Source organism: Bemisia tabaci, chromosome 9 (assembly GCF_918797505.1).
Source record: "Bemisia tabaci chromosome 9, PGI_BMITA_v3".
Taxonomy (NCBI): domain Eukaryota; kingdom Metazoa; phylum Arthropoda; class Insecta; order Hemiptera; family Aleyrodidae; genus Bemisia; species Bemisia tabaci.
Window position 1 is genome coordinate 15,737,218 of NC_092801.1, and position 23,404 is coordinate 15,760,621.

The 23,404-nt window shown below is 41.4% G+C and overlaps 1 protein-coding gene and 1 long non-coding RNA gene across 2 annotated transcripts in view; one reads left to right on the forward strand and one right to left on the reverse strand.

Annotated features, from left to right (window-relative positions):
• The window catches only part of LOC140225491 (uncharacterized), a 41,914-nt gene extending 30,353 nt beyond the window's left edge, over positions 1-11,561 (reverse strand). Inside the window, exons 1-2 of the long non-coding RNA XR_011900568.1 lie at positions 10,968-11,561; positions 10,391-10,482 (exon numbers count right to left, since the gene is read on the reverse strand). This is a non-coding gene — a long non-coding RNA (uncharacterized lncRNA). The remainder of the gene's footprint in view (positions 1-10,390; positions 10,483-10,967) is intronic.
• Positions 1-23,404, forward strand: part of LOC109036995 (uncharacterized) — a 56,795-nt gene that overhangs the window by 25,570 nt on the left and 7,821 nt on the right. Inside the window, exon 2 of the mRNA XM_072304589.1 lies at positions 14,818-15,052. Coding sequence (XP_072160690.1) covers positions 14,818-15,052 — 235 coding nt within the window. The remainder of the gene's footprint in view (positions 1-14,817; positions 15,053-23,404) is intronic.

Consider the following 23,404-nt stretch of genomic DNA (forward strand, 5'->3'; position numbering starts at 1 on the left):
CCGGCGCCGCCTCCGCCACCGCCACGGCTTCCCAGCTTCTGCATCTCGATCCGGCTCAGGGCTTTCTTTACGTCGATCCGCAGGCCTTTCATGTTGTGCGAGCCTTTCACTGAAAAAAAAACAACGGGAAATCCTATATCCGGCAAGGCTGAAATTATTTGAGTGGGTACAAGGCTCCCACAGAATTTAGATAATGAAATTCCCTGACAATGGAGATGTTGCATGTGTGAGGAATTTGCGATTTGACCATTGATTCTTATGCAAAAGTTCGCGAGAAACACGATGGTGCCACTGGTTTTCTCTGAAATCTTCTCCCAAGCTCAAAAAAAGTTCTCAAGTTGAGGCCAAAATGGAGGGGATATCCCACGCTATCCTGAGAGTCCACATCTACATCAAGACAAACTCTTCGTGCAAAGATAGGGAGCAAATACATTAGCAGGGTTGCCACTTTATTTGAGGTTTCCAAAACTGAAAACACGGCAACCCTGCTAATGTATTTAGCTCCCTATCTTTGCATGGAGAGTTTGTTTTGATGTAGAGGTGGACTCTCAGGGTAGGGTGGGATATCCCCTCCATTTTGGCCTCAACTTGAGAGCTTTTTTGAGCTTGGGAGATGATTTCAGAGAAAACCAGTGGCACCATCGTGTTTCTCACGAACTTTTACATATGACTCAATGGTCAAATCGCAAATCCCTCACACATGCAACATCTCCATTTTCGAGAAAATCTATCATATTCTTATTTCGATTTTTTGGAGAATTTTGCTCGCAGTCTGACCCGAAAAGTCTTCAAAATTTAAGAAAAAGTATTCATAACCATCCTACGAAAATAGATGTTTTCTTAGAGGACATTTGGCAACATTCGACTGTTCATCCTGCGTTTTTCCTTAGCGTGACAGTGCCATCAGGTATTTCCGCTTCCTCATCGAGGGACCTGGCAAGGCAAGATTGGAGATTTGCATCCTCCCGGGATTATTAATATCATCATGGCGTTTATGACTCCTTCGTGGAAGCCTTGTTGTGTGTCACGTATGAAGGGAGGGGGGGGGGGAGGGTCAGGGCGAACTCACAATCAGGATATCTATATCATGGATATATGAGTCAAGGTGGATTCTCTTCTCGTTCAAAAAATCTCCTCTGAGAAAGCTTGTGTGTTCATTTTGACGTTTTCATCTGAACTAAGAGGCCAACGGCCCCCTAAACGCTATGCGGCCCAACCCCCGCAAGGGCGTTTCGCAAACCTCTTGCGGGTTAATCTAGTACGAAATAAGAAAAAATTACAAAAGAACAATTCATCGCCGACCATATGAATGATTGTGGGGCGAAGAGGTTCATTCATTTTCGGTAATTCCTAAGGAAAGAGAAGAAATATATTTTTTTAAAAAAATGTTAATATGAGCTCGGAATTATGGAGGACATCAATGATGGACATCAATGACAATGGTGCTTCACCATGAAAAAGAAAATAATTTTGTAGAGAGTACGTCACGAATCACTGAAAAAATCACTGGAATCGCTGAATATGTAAACAAAATAAGAAATTGAAGAGGATTGAATCGCGAGAACGGAGAAAAGTGACCTGCGATGGTCGGAAGAATAAGTGGCATCTATTGGATTTTAAAATCCCCGGAATTTTCGGTGACTTTTCACAGTTTTTCAGTCAAAAGAAAGGCTCACTGACTTTCCAAGTTGGGGGTTGCCACAGAATTTAGAAAATGAACCTCCCTTACAATTACCTGATTTCCCTGACGCATTTTTGTATGATTCCCCAACAATAATTGAAGATATTCCCGATGATGAAAAATACATAATTTGATAAAGGTTTTCGGCATTTGTTGTTCGAAACGTCAAGCTCATTCTAGAAAGCAAAGAAAGGCGACTTAACACTATAGATCACTGACACTTGCATCATTTTCCCTGACATGTCCACAGATTTACCCTGACTTTTTAAAATCCTGACATTTCGACGCTTCTCTGACGTAACTCCGTTTTCCGCTAAACCTGAAGGTTTTCAGGGCTTATGGGGATATAGAGATACGCCCTTACGTCAGAGGAGCGACAAATTCCCGGCTTTCCCGCTATTCTCTGGCTTTGGCAACTCTCCGTTTCTTCGGCATGATTTCTCATGAAAATACTTTTAAGTTAAGACTCTGCCCTGATGAAGATGTTGCATATGTGAGGGATTTGCGATTTGACCATTGCTTCTTATGTAAAAGTTCGCGAGAAACACGATGGTGCCACTGGTTTTCTCTGAAATCATATCCAAGCTCAAAAAAAGCTCTCACAGTGAGGCCAAAATGGAGGGGATATCCCACACTACCCTGAGAGTCCACCTCCACATCAAAACAAACTCTCCATGCAAAGATAGGGAGCAAATACATTAGCAGGGTTGCCGTGTTTTCAGCTTTGGAGTCCCCAAATAAAGTGGCAAGCCTGCTGAATGTATTTGCTCCCTATCTATGCATGGAGAGTTTGTTTTGATGTAGAGGTGGACTCTCAGGGTAGGGTGGGCTATCCCCTCCATTTTGGCCTCACTTTGAGAGCTTTTTTTTAGTTGGGAGATGATTTCAGAGAAAAACAGTGGCACCATCGTGTTTCTCGCGAACTTTTACAAAAGCATCAATGGTCAAATCGCAAATCCCTCACACATACAATATCTTCATTGTAGGGTTGCCATGCGCCCTCGTTTCGCCCTCGCCCTCGTATGTCACCCTATCCGGGGTAGGGTATCTTCACAGGGAAAGTCGAAAATTTGTAGGTAGGTTTGATCAGGTCATGTAGCTCTTGGGGCCCAAAAGGATAGCCAATCTATGAACTCGAATCATCCAGTGGTACTAAATTAAACTGCAAGAGTAGGTACACTGATCAAAAATTATGAAAGCACGTATAAAACTTTGATTTTGCATACATTTTCTCAGTTTCAAAGTCTTGATCCTTAAAAACGCTTGTTTACAATGCGCTGTCGGCCATATTGATTCATCTTCCAAATGCATTAATTGACAGCGGCACTTTTCTAGTAATTTTCGTTTCACACGCTGTTGCCCTTTTGGGCCCTAGGAGCTACATAAGTCGAGTTGTCCATACTCTCCCTACATATGTACTCTAGTCCGGGGTGTCCGAAGAAGTTCCTAAAACACGCGGAAAAGTCCGGTTTTTGTATTAATTTTTCGAGGGTCTTCTTCGTCTCAATTTTTTGCTCATCCTAGGTTTAGTTTCACTGTTTCCCTGCCTCATCTACCATATCGCCGTCTCGTCGCGTCGTAGCGCTACAGTCGCTCTGTGCTTTTACTCTTCGATGAATTCTCAGTGGCATTCGGAATCGTTCGTTAAGAGAAATACAGCCTACCTTCAGATTCACTACTGTTTTAGGACAGTGAATCAAAAAGACATATTTTTGGTTAGGTTTGTGGATTTTCCGCGCAAAAGGTACAGCTTCATCTCAAATAATTACAAATAGAGAAAAAAGGGGGGAAAAGTTCACAAATTTGAAGCCGACGTGTAAGTGACGTGAGGATGTCCTCTTTTTTTTTAACATATGTCCTCTTTTTGACGTATACCTAAAAGTCCTCTTTTTTACGTGAAAAACGTCCGCTTTTTGTCCTCGTTTTTGGCTCGACCTGTCTTCTCGTTTGATTTTTGGAACCAAATAGTAATCCTACCTAATGGACTGCATTTTGCAATTAAAAATTTCTGGCTCGGTTTCACAGCAACGTATGAACCATTATTTTTCCTGTGCACATAAGTGTTTTTTACAGATCGGCCAGATATTCCCAATGGCAAAATTTAATCCAAATACCTTGCCCAATAACTCTGACGACGATTTTTAATGGTGGAGGTGCTTTTCGGTGCGTAAGCAAATACGTCATAGTGAACACACGGTTTCCAGAGCTGTGAGTTTTTGAGGGGATTTTTTTTTTCCGTTCACTCCGTACCCTGTTTTTCGTTTAATTTTTTAACTACTAGCGTGCCAAACATATGCCCGGGGAAATCTCGTTACCTTTCCACGCGGAATAAAAACTATCGGATTAAGCGCGCACACAGATGCACACAACACACACACACGCCCCAACACACGTGACGCGCACGCTCTATTCATTCACCTCGTATTAAATGCGCATTAAGTTCAGCAGAAATGGATCGAGTTTCATGGAAATCAAAAGTTCTGCTTGCTAAAAAATTTCTCGTTAATTTAAAATACAGTGGAATCATTGAATTTTAATGGAAAATGAAGTTTCATTTTGCATTTATTCTTTGATACACACTTCATCGGGAGTAAAGGGTGCGGATTCGATCGACAAAAATCGATCGACGTGAACCGATCGACACAGATTCAGGGTTGCACGGGTGAAATGAAAAATATGAAACATTGAAAATTCCCGTGAAATATTTCATGAAATTTCACAAAGTTGTGAAAAATATGAAACATAATTTCAGGGGCTCGCTATGCAACACGCACTGAAAAATACCGAAAAGCAAAAACCGGTCGCCTTTCATTTTATACCGCATTTAATGTCGAAAAATATTTTTAATATTTTTCTGAAATTTCATGAAATGTTTCACATGAAACAAGATTTTATTTTTAATGGATAAATGCAACCCTGCACACATTCGGTCGACAAATAATTAAAAAGCGCTGTCCTTTCGACAGAAATGAATCGATCGAAAAATTAAACGGGAATCGATCTACGTTATTCAGTCGACATCGAATCGATCGACAACATTCGATAGAATCATGGTGTTGTCGATCGATTCGCACGGTCGATGATCAAATCGATTAAATAAACCGAATCGGTGACGATCGGTTCACGTTAATTAATTCACGTTTTTATTTTTCGATCGATTCATATCGGTAAAATCGACACCGGTCTTTAATTATTTTTCGATCGAATCTCTGTCGATCGGTTCACGTTAATCGATTCACGATTTTCTTTGTCGATCGAATCTATACCCTCCATCGAGGGCATTTTTTGGGCGATTTGACTGTTGATTCTTATGTAAGAATTTGCGAGAAACACGATGGCGCCATTGGTTTTCTCTGAAATCAACTCCCAAGCTCAAGAAAAGCTCTCAAGTTGAGGCCAAAATGGAGGGGATATCCCACCCTACCCTGAGAGTCCACCTCTACATCAAAACAAACTCTCCATGCAAAGAAAGGGAGCAAATACATTAGCAGTGATGCCGTATTTTCAGTTTTGGAGTCCCCAAATAAAGTGGCAGCCCCGTCAATGTATTTGCTCCCTATCTTTGCATGCAGAGTTTGTCTTGATGTAGACGTGGACTCTCAGGGTAGAGTGGGATATCCATATCCCCTCCATTTTGGCATCTACTTGAGAGCTTTTTTTGAGCTTGGGGGTTGATTTCAGAGAAAACCAGTGGCACCATCGTGTTTCTCGCGAACTTTTACATAAGAAACAACAGTCAAATCGCAAATTCCTCACACATGCAACATCTCCATTGTTCCCTAACGCGGAAGATTCGAGGGAACCATTTACACGCTGCGGCTTTCTTAACAGGTTTTAATTGATGGATGCGTTTCGTGCGGTAATTGCGATTAGGGGAGCCACTAATTAACCAAAGCCTCGGGACACCTGGGCAACACCTTTGGGTGCGCTGGGCCGCGCACCCTCCCAGCGCCCCCCTCCCCTCCTCCCACCGAGTTCTGGGACTCCTGGGGCCAAAACAGCGAAAAAAGTTCCCACGAGTCAGACGCTAGGATGCTCCGGCAACTTGGACTGATTAATGTTTGATAGCGGCATGTGGTTTGCGGTCGAGGTGAGACTCTAATAAGGGGTGAGTATCGAATTCCATTCGTGTTTAGGATTTAATAGACCGTGTTCGATGTATCGCTTGGTTCAAAACAATAGAACATAACCTCAAACACAAATTTTAGGATTTAAGTAGGAAAAGCTGGAAATTAGAAAATTCCTAAAAATTTCACTTTCCATTACCATTTTATAGGTACTCGTAAGAATCAAAAACTATCACTGGAAACCCGTTCCCTCAGATTACTCAATTGACTATTCAGGCTATGTTTACACGTTAAACCAATCAATTTCGATACAATATCACCTGTTTGATGTATCGAATACGATCTATAGCGCAGTGATGCTTAAAAATATTTTCAAAATAGCTTTGAAGATAACTCTGGGTGTCGTCTAGCTTTTTACATTACCTCGTTCCTGGTTTTTTCCCGGTTTTTCGCCGATTTTTTGAGGACTTAATGAATTGATGAAGGGGAACGGGGAACGTGTATCCTATTTTTCGTAAAAATTAATGAGGCTACGAAAAAGCCAATTGTAAAAACCCAGTTTTTTCAACGAAACTCGCATTTTCACACCAAACCCGAGCTTTTTCGACGAAACTCGGGTTTTTCAACCAAACCCGATTGTTTCGAACGAACTCGAGCTTTTTTACAAGAATCGTATTCTTCGACTAAATTTTCAAAATTTTCCATTTCAGATCCTCGATTGCCAGGTTTCCCCTGTTTTTTCGCCGGTTACCAGACACCCTGTGAATAAAATGTTTCAGAGACGTTTCTTTTGAATCGAAAAAAAATACATTTCAAAGACGGCTTTGAGGTGTTCAAAAAGATAAAATAATAAGGACTCGTAATGATGTATTTATATAAGTTTTCAGTCCTTTTTTTCATTTTAATGACATAGTTAAAAACTTTGATAGGAGCATTTTTTTTATGTATTTAAAAACTAATATTAAATTTGGCTTTTTGCTACATTGGATATCGTATGATTTGTATACTTAGACAATTTTCTTACACCGCTTTTCATCCAATTCGATGCTAATTTTTTCCGAATTTTTTTCTTAACAAAAAGTTTTGCAAATTTTCCTTGTTAAGAAACAAAAAAGCTTTCAATTCGGTTGACAGTTTCCTTCCGTCCTTCGCTTTTTCAAAACCACAGTGGCTTTTTCCTGTCAAAATTATTCACGTTAATTTTACTTGATGAAGAGCAAAACAGGGGTCTTGTTACGTTTAATTTAATTTTGCATGTTTTTTGTTATTCTCTAATCCACTTCGTTGCTAATTTGTTCAAAGGTTTTTTGCGAACGCATAATTATATCAAATTAATTTTAATCATACAATATAATAAAATCACCCTCGTTCGAATATTTTGACATTTTTTGTCAAATTTCATTTTTTGATAATTTAGTTTGGTGCAATTTTTTCCAAAATTATTCTAAACCTGAAAATCACATTAATTTTACTCATCAATAACGAAGTTTCCTAGTTGATATCTACTAAAGGTTATCTCTTTTTTTGTTGTGTTTCCTGAATCAAATCCTTATTGGAGGGGGGGGGGGGGGGGGGAGAGGAAGACTCGACTACAAGCGTAAGTTGAAGGTGCGGGATGAAGTAACCGCAGCAGGCACCTGAAATTCCATCGGGAAAACATCCCCGTTCTCAGGGGTGGGCGACCGAAAATGGGACCGAGACGCGGTGGGTGGAGGGAGCGGTTGGATATTTATAAATGGGTGTAAAGGTAAAGTGTGCAGAAAGATATTGATATTAGGCGGACCGGAAATTGATATGAAAATTGCGCGACAAAGCCCGGGCCCAATACAATCAGTGGCGAGGCGTGAATGATCGCGTATCGATATTTCCCCATTTGAAGCTATGGTGAAGAATCGATTATTAAGGCGTTCGTCGCCAACACCCTCATGATCGATCTTTTTCCACGGGTTTAAATTGTAAATTAATCGATATATCAAAAAGCAAGCTACGCCGCTGAATACAATGGTCGGTAGGATCGCGTTTGACGCTTCATTTCCGCCAATTGCCCGGAATCTCACGCGCATTATCATCCGCCAGATTGACAACACCCCCTCCCCCGACACCCCCCACCCTTCATCCCCAGCCCCCACCGCGCGCCGCCGCGAGGACGCATTTCCTCCGCCTCGCTGCTTTGCCGCGGGGTTGTTGACAAATGTGACCGGTCACGGGGAAAAAGTCGGAAAAAATTTTAAAATAATTTTTAAAAAAAGATATGACAAGTGTTCTGCCGTGCTAAGGAAGAACGCCGTATGAGCCTTCAGGCGTTGCCAAATTTCCTTTGATGAAACACGAATTTCCTGATAAAATTTATGAATATTTTTCTTCCAATTTTTTAGATAATTTTGTTCGCAATGTCACCTATAGTTCCTGAAAATTTCAAGGAAAATTTCATAACTTTCCTCGAAACTAAACGTTTTATCGAAGAAACTTTGGGAACTCTCGAATGTTCATACGGCGTTCTTCCTTAGCACGGCAGTGTTCCAGGTTCGAATCTTGGTAGTGGCGCCAAATATTCACGGGACTGTCGGGTGTACCTACAGAACCGGAGTAGTTCGGCTGCATAAGTAGGCTCTGCCCGGTTAGTCGGTCTGTAAAGAGCAACCCTGGTAAAAATTGGCGATAAGAGCTGCGTTTCATAATACCATAGGAATCCTTATAGCCGGCTAAAGAAGGCTACAGAAAATCATATAGCTGGCTGTAGAATGCGGAGAAAATCATACAGCCGGGCTATACGAAGCGATAAAAAATTATGCAGCCGGGCTATAGTTCCTATCGCCGGGCTTTACACTTTATCGCCTGGCTGTTGCTTTTTCGCCATCGATTATAAGAGGCTATAAGAAATTGTGTAGAAATTCGTGTGCTTTGGAAATCATTAAGTTTGATACGGAACCACCTTAATATTTACAAAACACACATTATATTTTCCTTTAATACATATTTTTTTTTTTTTTTCATCAATTAAAATGAGAATAATCCATACAGGATGTGCAAACATTTCAAAATCATGAGTTGAATAACGCTGACTCCGCCAGATTAAATATTAGAGCCTAACACAAAGCGGAGCGGCGACGCACTGGCGCCTACAAACCTAACAGGGATACTTCACGCATTGCGCAACGCGTGAAGTATCCCTGTTAGGTTTGTAGGCGCCAATGCGCGTTTCGCCGTTTCGCGCTGGCTGCCCGCCTGCCGCGCCGCAGCTTGCCATGGCGCTTGAAGCAACTATTCACACCAGAGGTATGCACAGTATCATACGAAACACTGAAGGCGCTCTAATATAATAGTACCTAATGGCAGGCATCCACCATAAGTACGAAGCTTTCCTCGCAAAATAAATCAAGATTACGGCCCAAAAAGAGAGCAGTATTCCAAAAACTCACTGAGTCCAAGCATCCGTAATTAGTAACTTTTAGCATACACTTTATCGCCTGGCTGTTACTTAATCGTCATCGGCTATAAAAGACTATAAGAAATTATGTAGCCGGCTATAGAAGCTATTGGAAATCTTACAGCCGGCTGTAGGTTTATGGTATTTTGGAACACAGATTCTACTGCCAATTTTTACCAGGGAATGGAAGAAGATGAAGAAGAAGGAAGCAAAGAAAAAGATGAAGAAGATGAAGAAGAAAAATAATAATGATAATAAGAGGAGGAGGAGGAAGAGGAAAATGAAGAAGAAAACAAAAAAATTGGAGGCAGAATACTTCAAAAACACTTTTCGTATTAACAGATTGGTTCGGCTGCTTAACTGGGCCGTGCTGATGTGCTCGGTTTGTCGGTCGTTATAGGTACAGAGCAAAAGAGGAAGAAGAAGGGAAAGAAGAAAAGGAGGAGGAAGAAGAAAAAACATTGGAGGCAAAATGCTTCAAAGACATTTTCCGTATTAGCAAAATGAGAATCTTTGGAAAGGAATCCAACATTGGATATCCCATACACGCTTCGAAAAGAACGATCTATGAATGTAAATCGAAAACTGCGGGCTGATTGTTGAAATCGATGAACAAAGAGATAGATAAAACAGACAACAGGGATATGGAGGGATCCTGTTGGTGGAAGTGGGTATGTGCAATGGACAAAGAAGGTAGGTGAGAGACTAACTAACGACAACCCACGGGAGACCCTATAGTTAGTCCATCATTAGGAATAGGAATAGGATAGTTAGTCTATAGGAATCACCCATTTCAACCGATAGGATCGCCCCATACTCCCTACGCCTTCTTTGTCTATCGCTTTGGCTATCAATTTCAACGATCAGCCCGTTGAGTAAATACTATAAATTTATCGACGGTGACACTCATAGGCGTAGCTAGGTCATTTGCCAAAAACTAGGTACTTACCCAACGGCAATTCTTGAAAACTGCCGTGATTGTTCTTCCATGTGCGAAGACAATTTTGTGAAAACTCCAATGGATGATTTTGATTTTTTTTGTCATTAAAAAATAAAATAAGAAGTCAAAACACTGCAAAAAAGATACGCAGTTCAGGAGTTTCATCGGCGATATAATGTAAATTTAACGCAGTAACTCTCCCAAAAAACTATTGAAGGTAGGTAATATCAGTAGCTACATACTAGCAATTTAAATTGAACGAATTAGGTACATACCTTGTGTAACATCATCTGAACGCTACTCCTTCCATTTGAATGTGGTTCTTTTCTGGAGGCGGCTCAGGCCCGAGTCCAAAAGGATTCCAACCCTGGACAAAATAGAAATAGAATACGGAATAGAATAGAATTCAATTGCGAGGTTTAGGTTACCTATGTTGCATAAAAAATTGAAAAAAGCGCATGTTCATCCGAACTCTAAACATTTTTGAATGGCGAGCAATAAAACGGCTGGTTTATTGAGGGGCGTGGAGGACGAGGCGTATAGGTAAGTGCAGTTTCTGATAAAATTGAGTTATTCATGAACTCTGCTAAAACTAGTTTGAAAGTATGCTCTGTGAAAAATTCACAAATAAAATCCAACTTAAAAGCATCAAAAAATGAGTTTAAACTCCCTTTCCACCGTAAGGCTCCGTGGAATTTTGAGACTTTGAACACACATTCCTCTAAATAGCAAAAAAAAGAGAAAATGAAATTATAATTATGAAATAGGTTGGTACAAGCATAGATTTCACTGGTGAAATTCTTCATTGCGGGGAAGTTACAGCTGTAAGACAACCAACGAATAAGATCTTACTGTTATTACATCGTTGCGGTACAATCACCGCTACGCTCATTTCTCCTATCTTCGCTTCTAACACGAATTAAATAAGAGAGAAAACTTGGAATAAATTAATGCAATTTATTACACAAAAACGACAGTAAAATCGGAAGTGAAAAGAGTGGTGACCTCCTTAGCGCTCGATGCGTAGGGTAAGAATGCATTCGGTGCGGCGATCGGATGTCCAGGCCGCCGGGTGTTATCACGAGGTCTAAGTTCAAGAGATACCGATAACAGTATGACTCTTGTGTATGGAAAATATATCACACGACTATTCTGCCGTATACTTGCTGAGGAAGGACGCCATATGAACATTCGAGAGTTGCCAAATTTTCAACGATAAAACGTTTATTTTTGAGGAAAATTGTCGATATTTTCCTTGAAATTTTCAGACGTTTTAGATCAAATTGCAAGCAAAATTACCTGAGAGATTGGAAGAAAAATATTCACAAATTTTATGGAAAATTAGCGATTTGTCAAAAGAAATTTGGCAACGCCTGAAGGCTCATACGGTGTTCTTCCTTAGCTCGGCAGTATTCTTCCTCTTTAATATCAAACACCCTTAACTCCCTTTTCCGCCTCAATCCACGTTCGTCGAAATAAAGGGTATTTGTCACGCCTATTATGAGCGAATGCTTTCTTCTTCTGACGAAAACGCAAAGCATGCATGAGGCCGAGGCCTGCATAAACTTGGGAAACGTTGCATGATGAGATGACTTCGAAAATAAGACCGAGTTATCAGACTTGCAATGGACCACTAGACAAAGGTTCAGCATTCTCATATACATATCGTCTTTTCCCTCACGAAGTAACGAAACTATAACTTCAGTTCATTGTTTCCAAATTCCTGTTTACAAATTTCATTTTTACAAGGAGAATTTGGGAATTCCTAACTGAAAATGTCCTTCATTTTTCTTCTGAGCTCATAATTTTTGCTTGATTTCCCGCTCAAAAGAAAAACCAGAGTCTACTTTGATCAAATCGCGCACTTATGGCAGGCTCCCAAATCAAGCAGTATTCATTCTCCATCTTGTGTTGTGTTACTTAAGAGTAAACAGCGTGCAACAGCTGAGCCGGAGCACCAATATTGATGTTGTCCTTTTCTCACACTGCAAAGCTGCAAAGACGGTCACGGTCACGTCCAAAGTACGATTTAGCACAGGTGCGAATTATGGTTTTTATATGAGTGGGAAGTTTTAATTCATACAACAATTTTTGTGCTAAAAATTTTGGCACTTTCGTGCCCCGAACAAAACTAATGGGACGCGTTTAAATCAAAAGGAACTGTATCTATTGAACGTTTTGTGCTAAAAGGAACTGTGTTGCACGCAAACCCTATCCGCGAAGTTCATTTAAGCATAATTATATACGTCATATTGTGACAAGAGCCCTGTAATGCAAGTGATCTCATGGATCTCACCGCTCATATCAAAATGGATAATAGTTCCTTCTGATCTAAATACAGAGTTTTAAGGAGTAACTTTACGAAGCTCCAGGCACCATAAACTGCAAAGGTTGTAAGACAGTCATAACTCTTAAATTTTTGGTCCCTAAATTGTCTTTAATCTCCTACTTAATGGCGTCGTAATGATTCAATATTAAATTTTTATGGGCTTAGGTCCCGTCCCCCCGTGGAGGGTCGCAAACTGGTTAAATTCAACCGTCCACTTGATAATAAACGTATAAATCCTCAAAACTTGAAATTGATTTTATCATACTACAGCTTAAAGGCACATCAAGCGGACATTCTAGAACGAAAACGGCCAAAATTGTTGAAACAAACCGAATGGCGGTTTGAACATTTGCAGCTTTCAAGGGTAATTTTGAAAAAAAGCTGCAATTCTACTTCATCAACTTCAGGATACGAAATTTTCAGTTGAAGTTGAAAAGTTACGCTCTCTTTTTTAGCGAAAATTAACTACTTACACTACTTCCTCTCTGGGACGCGACGATGAGTTTTTGTCGAAATTTTTAGATCCAATTTTTCGACCCAACTCGACAATAATATTGCTTTCCCTACTGAGAAATTTGCCTATATGTGCTTAATGATACCCTTTTTTCCGGGGACTACTGCATTCATGAAATTAATTGAGTACACTGTATGACTCAGGGCCGGATTAAGGGGGTGGCCACGTGGCGGCAAAATGTAGGGGGCGGCAAATATTGCAAACTTTTTGAATAAAGGTATCAAAAAAGAGAGAGAGAGAGAGAAATCGGATTCAGAAAATAAATTACAAACGAGAACAGGCGACAAAATCTCTCATTTCTTGAGAGTGAAAGTATAGTAATTCCTAATTTTGTCGGCTTTCGGTGATACAAGAGACAACACCTTTAATTGGTCGAGTTAAGAGAGAAACCAAACACGCACTTTGACCTGGAACGGAGCGGTGCGGTGCGGCGGTCGGCATGAAACGCATAGCGCCTACAAGACCGCATGAATACTTCACGCATTGCGTCAAATACACTACGGTCAGCAGCAGTCGGCCTGAAACGCATAACGCCTACAATACTGCATGAATACTTTACGCATTGCGCCAAACAGTGTGGTCAGCAGCGGTCGGCGTGAAACGCATAGCGCCTACAAGACTGCATGAATACTTCACGCATTGCGCCAACACAGTGCGGTCGGGCAGCGGCGGAAGTTAAAATTATTGACCACGTTTATGTTTGTTCTTTCATAATTTTTCCGTTCGTTTTTCAAAAATGGAAGGCCCTGTCCAAACTGGGATAGATTTACGGAACTGAACTTTCGTTAGTGTTGACAGGGCTTTCACAAAAAATGTGGCCAACACGAGTAAACGCGTCTCATACACTCCTCCTCCACCGATGTTCACTTGATGGTTTTTATAGATCGTATTCGACTTATCACACAGGTGAGATTATATTGATATCGATTGGTTCAATATGTAACCACAGCCTCAAAAGTCAATTTAGAAATCCAAAGTCATTGGTCAATGTTGGATGACGTCATCGAGACAGTTGTTGCACTTCTCCCGCCATTTGCGGCTGTTGTTGGCTATTTTCGGTCATTCGAGACATTACCCATCCATTTCGGAGTATTTCCGGCTGATGACGTCATTGGCCAAGGTTGGATGACGTCATCGAGACAGTTGTTGTGTTTCTCCCGCCATTTCCGGCTGTTTTTGGCTATTTTCGGTCATTTGAGACATTACCCATCCATTTCGGAGTATTTCCGGCTGATGACGTCATTGGCCAATGTTGGATGACGTCATGGAGACAGTTGTTGTGTTTCTCCCGCCATTTCCGGCTGTTTTTGGCATTGAGTACATAGAGTCGTAATGTAATTGGGAGAGCTGGCGCCACTTTTAAGCATTTTCCATGTCCCGAATTCCGAGACCCCTGTGTGACGCCGGGTCACTTTTTCGATACATAATCGATTGTTGGCGATACACGGGTACCCGGCCATCCGATGACAACAACAACAACAACAACAACAACGGAGATAGGAATTACCACGTATTCCACACCGCCATTTTGGATCGAAAATGTATCGAAAAAGCGACCCCAACTCGGCGCACACCGGGCTCGGAATTCGTCGAGCAGAACATGGCGCCAGCTCTCCCATTTACATTACGACTCTTATGTGCTCTATGGTTTTTGGCTATTTTCGGTCATTTGAGACATTACCCATCCATTTCGGAGTATTTCCGGCTGATGACGTCATTGGCCAATGTTGGATGACGTCATCGAGACGGTTGTTGTGCTTCTCCCGCCATTTCCGGCTGTTGTTGGCTATTTTCGGCCATTCCTGGCTGCATGCGTCCAATTTTGTGTATAATTCGTATGCTTCCGGGTTTGTTTCCAGTGGCCCGTCGTCGTCGGAAGGAGGGTCGACCTCGGCGTCAGCGGACGACGTTCAGTAGCGAGCAGACGCTGCGCCTGGAGCTGGAGTTCCACCGCAACGAGTACATCTCCCGGAACCGACGCTGCGAGCTCGCCGAAGCCCTCGCCCTCACCGAGACGCAAATCAAGATCTGGTTCCAGAACAGGCGCGCCAAGGACAAGCGAATCGAGAAAGCTCAACTCGATCAGCAACACAGGTGAACAAATCATTCTATCAGGATTTTCCCAGGAGAATACACTATCGCGCGGAAATACACTTTATTCCCGGGAAAATACACTGATTTCCTACGGAAATACACTGTTTTCCCGGGAAAATACACTGATTTCCCACGGAAATACACTGTTTTCCCGGGAAAATACACTGATTTCCCACGGAAATACAATGTTTTCCCGAGGAGATACACTGCACTGGAAAAAACACATTGGATCTTGAGTCCAGACTCTTGAAAACATTGACAAGAAAAAATACTCTTGATTCAATCGGATATTTGCTTGAATCAAAACGAAATCCGCTTAAATCAAGAGGCTTGGTTCTTGATTTAAGCTAGAATCTGATTGAATCAATAGTACTTTTCCTTATCGATGTTTTTCAGAGTCTGGACTCTAGATCCAATGTGTTTTTTTTCCAGTGTGTTTTCCCGGGGAAATACACTATTTCCCGGGGAAATACACTTGTTTTCCCACGGAGATACTCTATTGTATTCTCCCTGACATCAGGCCTGAGCCAAAGTCCATGTAGTGAGCATCAAACATGAGTCGTAAATTACGAACATGCATGCCGTTCAAACATACAAGGGTGGTATGCTACGCGGCCCAACCTCCAGAGAGCACTTCGCGCCCTCCAATAGTGCCGCGTTTAGCAGAAAGGAACCAAGGCACATCAACTATTGCTGCATTTAACCGGGCGATTTAATTTTTTTCACGAGAACGTCTGTGCAGATTCATTTGAAAATGGTAAAAAAATTTGCTTCGTGCCGTGCAGAAAATTCACCGAAGTTTGCAAAAAAATCTGCACAACCATTTGCATGTAAAAAATTAAATCGCCATATCGAATTTGGCAATAGCTAATGTGGCTTTAGTTCCTTTTCTGCTTAACGCAATCCACTTGTGACTTGATCTAAATAGAGCGGGATTTTCCAAGAATATCTCTCAACTGTAGCAATATGAGTGATAACCCGAGGAAAGTTCAGGTAAAAATTTAAAAATTGTTGAATTAACATTTATACCCGACAAAGTAATATGAAACCTCAGCGCATCTCGATTTCCACATGAGCCCCAGGAAGCATGGATTCATACGTAAAACAGGGCTCACGTGGATTTTGTCCCTCTTGCCAGAAAAGCTACGCTGCCGTGCTAAGGAAGAACACCGTATGAGCATTCGAGAGTTGTCAAGTTTCCTCCGATAAACTGTTTATTTTTGAAGAAAATGGAGATGTTGCATGTGTGAGGAGTTTGCGATTTGACAGTTAATTCTTATGTAAAAGTTCGCGAGAAACACGATGGTGCCACTGGTTTTCTCTGGAATCAACTCCCAAGCTCGAAAAAAGCTCTCAACTTGAGGCCAAAATGGAGGGGATATCCCACGCTATCCTGAGAGTCCACCTCTACATCAAGACAAACTCTCCATGCAAAGATAGGGAGCAAATACATTGGCAGGGCTGCCACTTTATTTTGGGACTCTAAAACTGAAAACACGGCATCACTTCCAATGTATTTGCTCCCTATCTTGGCATGGAGAGTTTTTTCTTGATGTAGAGGTATAGCGTGGGATATCCCCTCCATTTTGCCTCAACTTGAGAGCTGTTTTTGAGCTTGGAAGATGATTTCAGAGAAAACCAGTGGCACCATCGTGTTTCTCGCCAACTTTTACCTAAGAATCAATAGTCAAATCGCAAATTCCTCACACATGCAACATCTCCATTATGAACATTTTACCTTGAAATTTTTAGACTTTTAGACCAAATTACGAACGGAATCCCCTGAAAAATCGAACGAAAAATGTTTATAAATATCCTCATAAATTCATGATTACTCAAAGGAAATTTGGCAACGCTTAAAGGCTCATACGGCGTTTTTCCTTACAGCACGGCAGTACGAATTAGGGGATGGGAGTCGAGGAGGGGCGCGTGTTCCTGGGCCGGGGGATGCTACTCATTTAGGATACCATGATCGCAGCCGCGATGTCAGTTGATGAACATCCCTGATTAACAGATCGGATCACGCGAGGGCCCAGGGAACCGCACCAAATGCCATCGTTTTGTTCTTTGTTCGAGCCGTCCTAATAGCTCAATTCATTTGCGACGCTCGACGTCCTCCTAATTATATACCTACGTTTATATTTTTTTCATTTATCTACTCTGATTAACTTGAGCGGCAGAGTTACATGCGGACCATTTTTAAAAAATCACTAAGGGGTCCGCCCCTGGCCGCTCCGCGGCCCAACCCTCTGGGCGCTGCGCGCTTCCCAAGGCCGCTCCTTCCTCTTCACAAGAAAAAGGACTCTTGATTAAATCAGATCTAAGCTTAAATCAAAAGGAACTCCGCTCAAATTAAGAGGCTTGGTTCTTGATTAAAGCTTAAAACTGATTGAATCAAGAGTATTTTTTCTTGTCGATGTTTTTAAGAGTCTGGACTCTAGATCCAAGCTGTTTTTTTTCCAGTGCTCCCCTTCCTCACCCCGTCCGTTCAAAAAATGATTTTATAAGAATTTTTCCACTCCCGGACTTTGAGCTCCAGCCCATCGACCGTCTTACACCTCTTGCTCACCCCGTCCATGGGGCGCCTTCAAATGATTTTATTAGAATTTTTGAAAAATCATATCGTGCTGGAAAAAAAAAAAAAAAAAAAAAACACATTGAATCTTGAGTCCAGACTCTTGAAAACATTGACAAGGAAAAATAATCTTGTTTCAATCGGGTTTTTGCTTGAATCAAAACGAAATCCGCTTAAATTAAGAGGCTTGGTTCTTGATTTAAGCTGGATTCTGATTGAATCGATAGTACTTTTTCTTGTCGATGTTTACAAGAGTTTGAACTCTAGATCCAATGTGTTTTTCCAGTGCGATGGCTGAGGTACGAGACTACGTATTTTCGTTTGAGACGTTGAAGACTTCAAGTCATACTTTTATTTGGACCGCGTTTAGCAGAAAGAAACCAAGCCACATCAGCCATTGCCAAATTTAAGTGGGCAATTTAATTTTTAATGAGGGAACATTTCTGCGGATTCCTATGAACATTTAAAGAAATCGGCCTCGTACTAGCGATGGATGACGGAAGGGGGCAACCAAGCCAAGGATGACGTAAGCTTTCGTGTAGGCAAAAAGGCTGAAAAATCTTGCTTGAAATTTGAGGGGGAAATATATATTTAACACCCAATAGCATGGCCGGGTTCACCTACTTGCCGCCCACGGGCCGCCTGTATTCTGCCGCCCCCTTCTCATTCGTTTTGAAACTCGATAAAAACCATCAAATGATCGTGCCGGAGAGGGAGGGGTGCATTAGACGCATTTAATTGTGTTGAACACATTTTTTGGGGAAGTCCTGTCAACACTACTAGCAAAAGTTCACGGAACTTTGCGCGAAAGTTAAGTTTCGTAAACCTATCTCTGTGTGTACAAGGCCTTCCATTACTAAAGAAATGAACGAAACAATATGAAAGAACAAATATAATGTGGATCAATGATTTTACTTCAGCCGCACCATGTTTGGCGCTATGCGCGAAGTATTCTGACAGTCTTGTGGGCGCTATGCGTTTCACGCCGACCGCTGCTGAACGCACTGTGTTGGACGCAACGCGTGAAGTATTCACGCAGTCTTGTAGGCGCTATACGTTTCACGCCGACCGCAGTAACCACACTGTGTTTGGTGTAATGCGTGAAGTATTCGTGCAGTCTTGTAGGCGCTAATATGTGATACATGCCGATCGTCGCGCCGAGGGCTTCTCCTTTTCATCTCAAGTCCTCGTTATCATTTCTCTCTAAGTCAGAGTTCAGATGGCAGAGTTCCAGGCCAAATTGCGTGTTCGGTCTCTCTCTTAACTCGACTTATTGAAGGTGCTGTCTCTTTTATCACTAGGAGAAGACAAAATTAGAAATTACTATACTCTCAGGAAATGAGAGATTTTGTCGCCTTTTCTCGTTTGTAATTATGTTTTATAAATCCGATTCTTTTTTATCCGTACACTTTAAAAAATTGCAAATTTTTGCCGCCCCTTAGATTTGCCGCCATGGGCCGCGGCCCATGTGGCCACCCCCTTAATCCAGCCCTGCCCAATAGAAGAACTGAATCACGTGCTTAATGCTTCAGACTTTACCCATACTGATTTTTATCCATTTTCTGTGTTTCCTCTCAAAAAACGAGGGGATGACGTGATTTTTAAGAGGGGGTCTGGATACGGTAAGGGTGAGGGGCGTCGAAAAATTGGAAAAAAAATGGGTGACGTAAATTAAGGACGGCCCCTCGAGTAGATCGGGCATCCCAACTGCTGTGTTGCCAGATTTGCTGGAAATTAGCATTATTCCGATAAGACTCAACGTGATTAATTCTGTTTTAACGGCACAGCGGGTCGATTATTGAAACTTATAGACAAAGCTATAGACAAAGGCGACAAAAGGGATTTAGAGGGATCCTATTGGTGGAAGCAGGTGGTGGCAATGGACATAGGAGGTAGGTAATGGGCTAAATATACGGCAGCCCGCTGAAGACCCGACAGGTAGTCCATCATTTTCTTCCTTAGTCTATAAGAACCAACCATGTAAACCAATAGGATTGCTCCATACTCCCTATGTTTTCTTTGTCTATCGCTTTGTCGATCAGTTTCAATAATCGGCCCGCAGTTCGGCAACGGCGACAAAGCGTGGACCCCGCGACGACGACGGTCTGATTTTTATTTGCCGTGGCTAATAGAGAGGACAAACCGCTAATCTGGGCCGGCGATCGACTCGCGGGGTCGAGAGGAAGGGGCTGGAAAAAAGGGCAGGGGCGAGGATTAAGTTGTTTATGATTAAGCTCATGATCGCGTCCGCGCCTCCATCGCCGGAGCGCATCTTTTTTAAACCTCCTCATAAGTGTCGCACAGTCACCACGAGCCACTTTCAAAAGAACCCCGCGACATCCCCTGTTGCCGCGCTCATCCAATAATATCAATTAAGGTGATTTGATGGACGCCATATTTTGTGTCTGAACGGCATGCGAAATATCGCATCAATTGGTTCCATTTTTCAACTACTCGTCATTTTTCTCCAATTTTGAGATCGCAATTCTGTTGTCAGGAGACTTAAGCACTCACTTACTAATGTCAACAAAGAAATTCAACGTAATAAAGGCGTGGTTTTTTTCAGAGAGAAAATATCGCATTCGGGTGCAGTTTCGATATCAGTGCATATAGAATGCGATGTTTTCTCTCTAAAAAAAACCACGCCTTTATTACGTTGAATTTTTTTGTTAAAATTAGTGAGTGCTTTAGTCTCCTGACAACAGAATTGCGATCTCAAAATTTGAGAAAAATGACGAGTAGCTGAAAAAATGGAACCAATTGATGCTATATATCGCATGCCGTTCTGCCACAAAATGTGGCGTCCATCGAATCACCTGAATTTAGAAAACAAACTTTAATCCCTCTTTACGCAAACTAATTTATTTTCCCCGACCTTCAGGTTTTAGTAAGAAAAATATACAACTAGTGGAATTAAAAAACATGCTTGACTCGACTTTTTTGGAGAATGTGGTTTGCTTCCTCTCTGACGAACGCGGTCCATTTTTTTACTTTAATTTCAATAATACGGCTGGATCATGCAACGTCGGATGCAATGTCCATTTCACCTACATTCGCATTCGCGGCGACGAGATTCATTCCACGCCGCGGTGCGGTGGCGCGGCGGCCGCCGATTCCTTTTCACGTGCTTGTATCTTCCCGATCGCACCCCCTCCCCATCCCCTCACGGGGGCTAATTCTCCTTGCCGGGCCCCGGGGTCGGGGGTGATCTTTATCTGGGCATCCCCGATCGCCGTTGGAAAGGTGAGCTTAATTAGGAGTAAACACGGTGAGTGAATACACACGCCAACCTGGCTCCGGCCATCAGCCGCCACCGGACTCACCCCGAGTCCACCGTTGCCAAAATTAATAAAAAATACTTTTTAAAAAAACCCGTGGTCCACGTAAACTACTCTTTTCCCCGTTTGAGGGGGTGGAAGGGTGCGCGCACTGGAAAAAAAATTTCAGAAAGGAACCAAGCCACATCAGCTATTGCCAAATTTAACAGGGGAATTTGATTTTTTACGAGAGAACGTATGTGCGGATCCCTTTGAAAATTTTAAGGAATTTCCTTTGTATCATGGAGAAAATTCATAGAAATTTGCTCAAAAATCCGCACAACCGTTTTCATGTAAAAAATTAAATTGCCCGATTAAATTTGGCAATAGCTGATGTGGCTTGGTTCCCTTCTGTTTAACGCGGTCCAATCATTGTAAACTTTTAAACATGTTATAGACTATTCGGTTGTCTATATATACAACTGCATTTCATTTTATAAACAAGAAGTATATTTCCTGTGTGTGAGGAGGCTCACTAAAACTAATAATTATAATTAAAAAATGTAAATTAAAAAAAAAATGTAAATAAAAAAAAGTAAGTATTTTGACTTAAAGCGTTACCTCTTGTCGACAAAATTTAGGTTTCCTGAGTTAAATCTGTGTGGATTTATCTTAAAATCAAGCTGAGTGAAAGAAAAGTTGTTTTGTTATTGTTTCATTAACTTGGACTTAACGATGCAAAACGACGCTTTTAACTGAAAAAAACTGACTTTGAGTTTTATCTGTACGGATTTAGTAAAAATTTATGAAAAAAAAAATCAACAAGAAACGACCCTTTACGTTAGTACATCTCAAGAAAAAAAAAAGTCAGTGCGCGAATTCTCCACACAAAAAGTTGCTTTAGTGGACGTCTACTACGGGCTGATTGTTGACATTGATAGGAAAAGCTATAGAAAAAGAGGACAAAGAGAAAATGAAGCGATCAGATTGATTGATACCTAAAAAGTCGCCTCCACGGACGCCCTTACGGCCTGATTATTGGTATTGATAGACACAGGAAAAATGGAGCAATCAGATTGATTGATAACTAAAAAGTCGCCTCCGTGGACGCTCGTGGGCTGATTATTGGCATTGATAGGAAAAGCGAAAGACAAATTAGACAATGGGAAAACGGAGAGGTTCCAGGATAAAAATTCCTAGCTGATTATATGTAGAAAAACGTGGTAGTTATAAAGAAAGTCAATTAGAATTTTCTCTCAGAAGCTAGGGTCCCTTTATATAGATCCGGTCACAAATACTGAAATCAACTCTGGAGATCAACATTTTTAGAAAACTCTTTAAACTCCAAAAAAAGTCCATACAAAGAATAAGAAAATTGTTTCTGCGCACTGTGCACGAAGTCCGTTTCCAATGGACGCCTTGGTACCAGAGCCAGCTTAAATAAAAATTAAAACTGAGTGTAATTCGGAAGCTTGGGATGAATCCCAAAAATACATCGAAAACTCGGTAAAATAAAAAAAAAAAAAAATCTTAGAGGAATCCAAAAGTTCCGTAAAAAAAAATTAAATCAGAATGTACATAATTCTGAAGGAATCAGGGAAGCTCGGGATGATCAAAAAACCATCGAAAACTCAGTGGTAAAATTCCATAAACACTTAACCAAGAGAAAATGCAGAAGAATCCAAAAGTTGCATAGCCGGGGGGGGGGGGGGGGGGAGGAAAAAGCGAGGTAGAGGGGAGGGAGACAATAGCAGATAGAGAGGGACACTTTTACTTTATCGCCATGACTTCAAGAAAAATCAAAGGAACTCACTGGTAAAAATAAAAACGAGTTATTTCTCTCTAAAAAATAATCCGAGAGGAAACTTCCAACGCAGTATTTTGCGTTACATTAGTTTTTAGAATTTAACCATCGATATATATCAAGGGTCATCCTAAACAACCGTGAGGGGACGTTACGTTAGTCATTGCTCAGAGGAATTGTTGAGTTTTAAAATAACGACGGGGCTTCGTGTTATTATTTCAGTCGAAAATTCCTTTTTCAACCTCTCTCATTTCACTAACTTTGTATCGCTATTCCTCGAGATCTCCACTTCTTTTCACTCTAGAAGTAATCAAGTCCGTCAAACAGACGTATCGACGACGGACGAATGAACAACGAGACCAAGACCAACAACGCGAGGATGATGACGGCGCCTGGATGCAACTATTCGTGATCGATGGATGACCATGTTGCATACGCAAAAACTTGAAGGCGACTTACGCTCACGAGTGTCGTCAGCTAACCGCTGAAAAGATTTCCAAGAATATCGCGATGATTAAACTACGAAAACACGTAACTCAAAATGCTATGTTGCAAATTTTCTCTTTCATTTTATTCAATCAAAGGGATAAAACAAAATCACTTTCTTATTCCTTGACATTTTCTTTTCTTTCGCTTTACCTTGTCACGATGAAACCGCAAAAACTTTGAAGCCATAAAGTAGTACTTGTTAGTATTTTTTGTTTTGAAAAAAATAT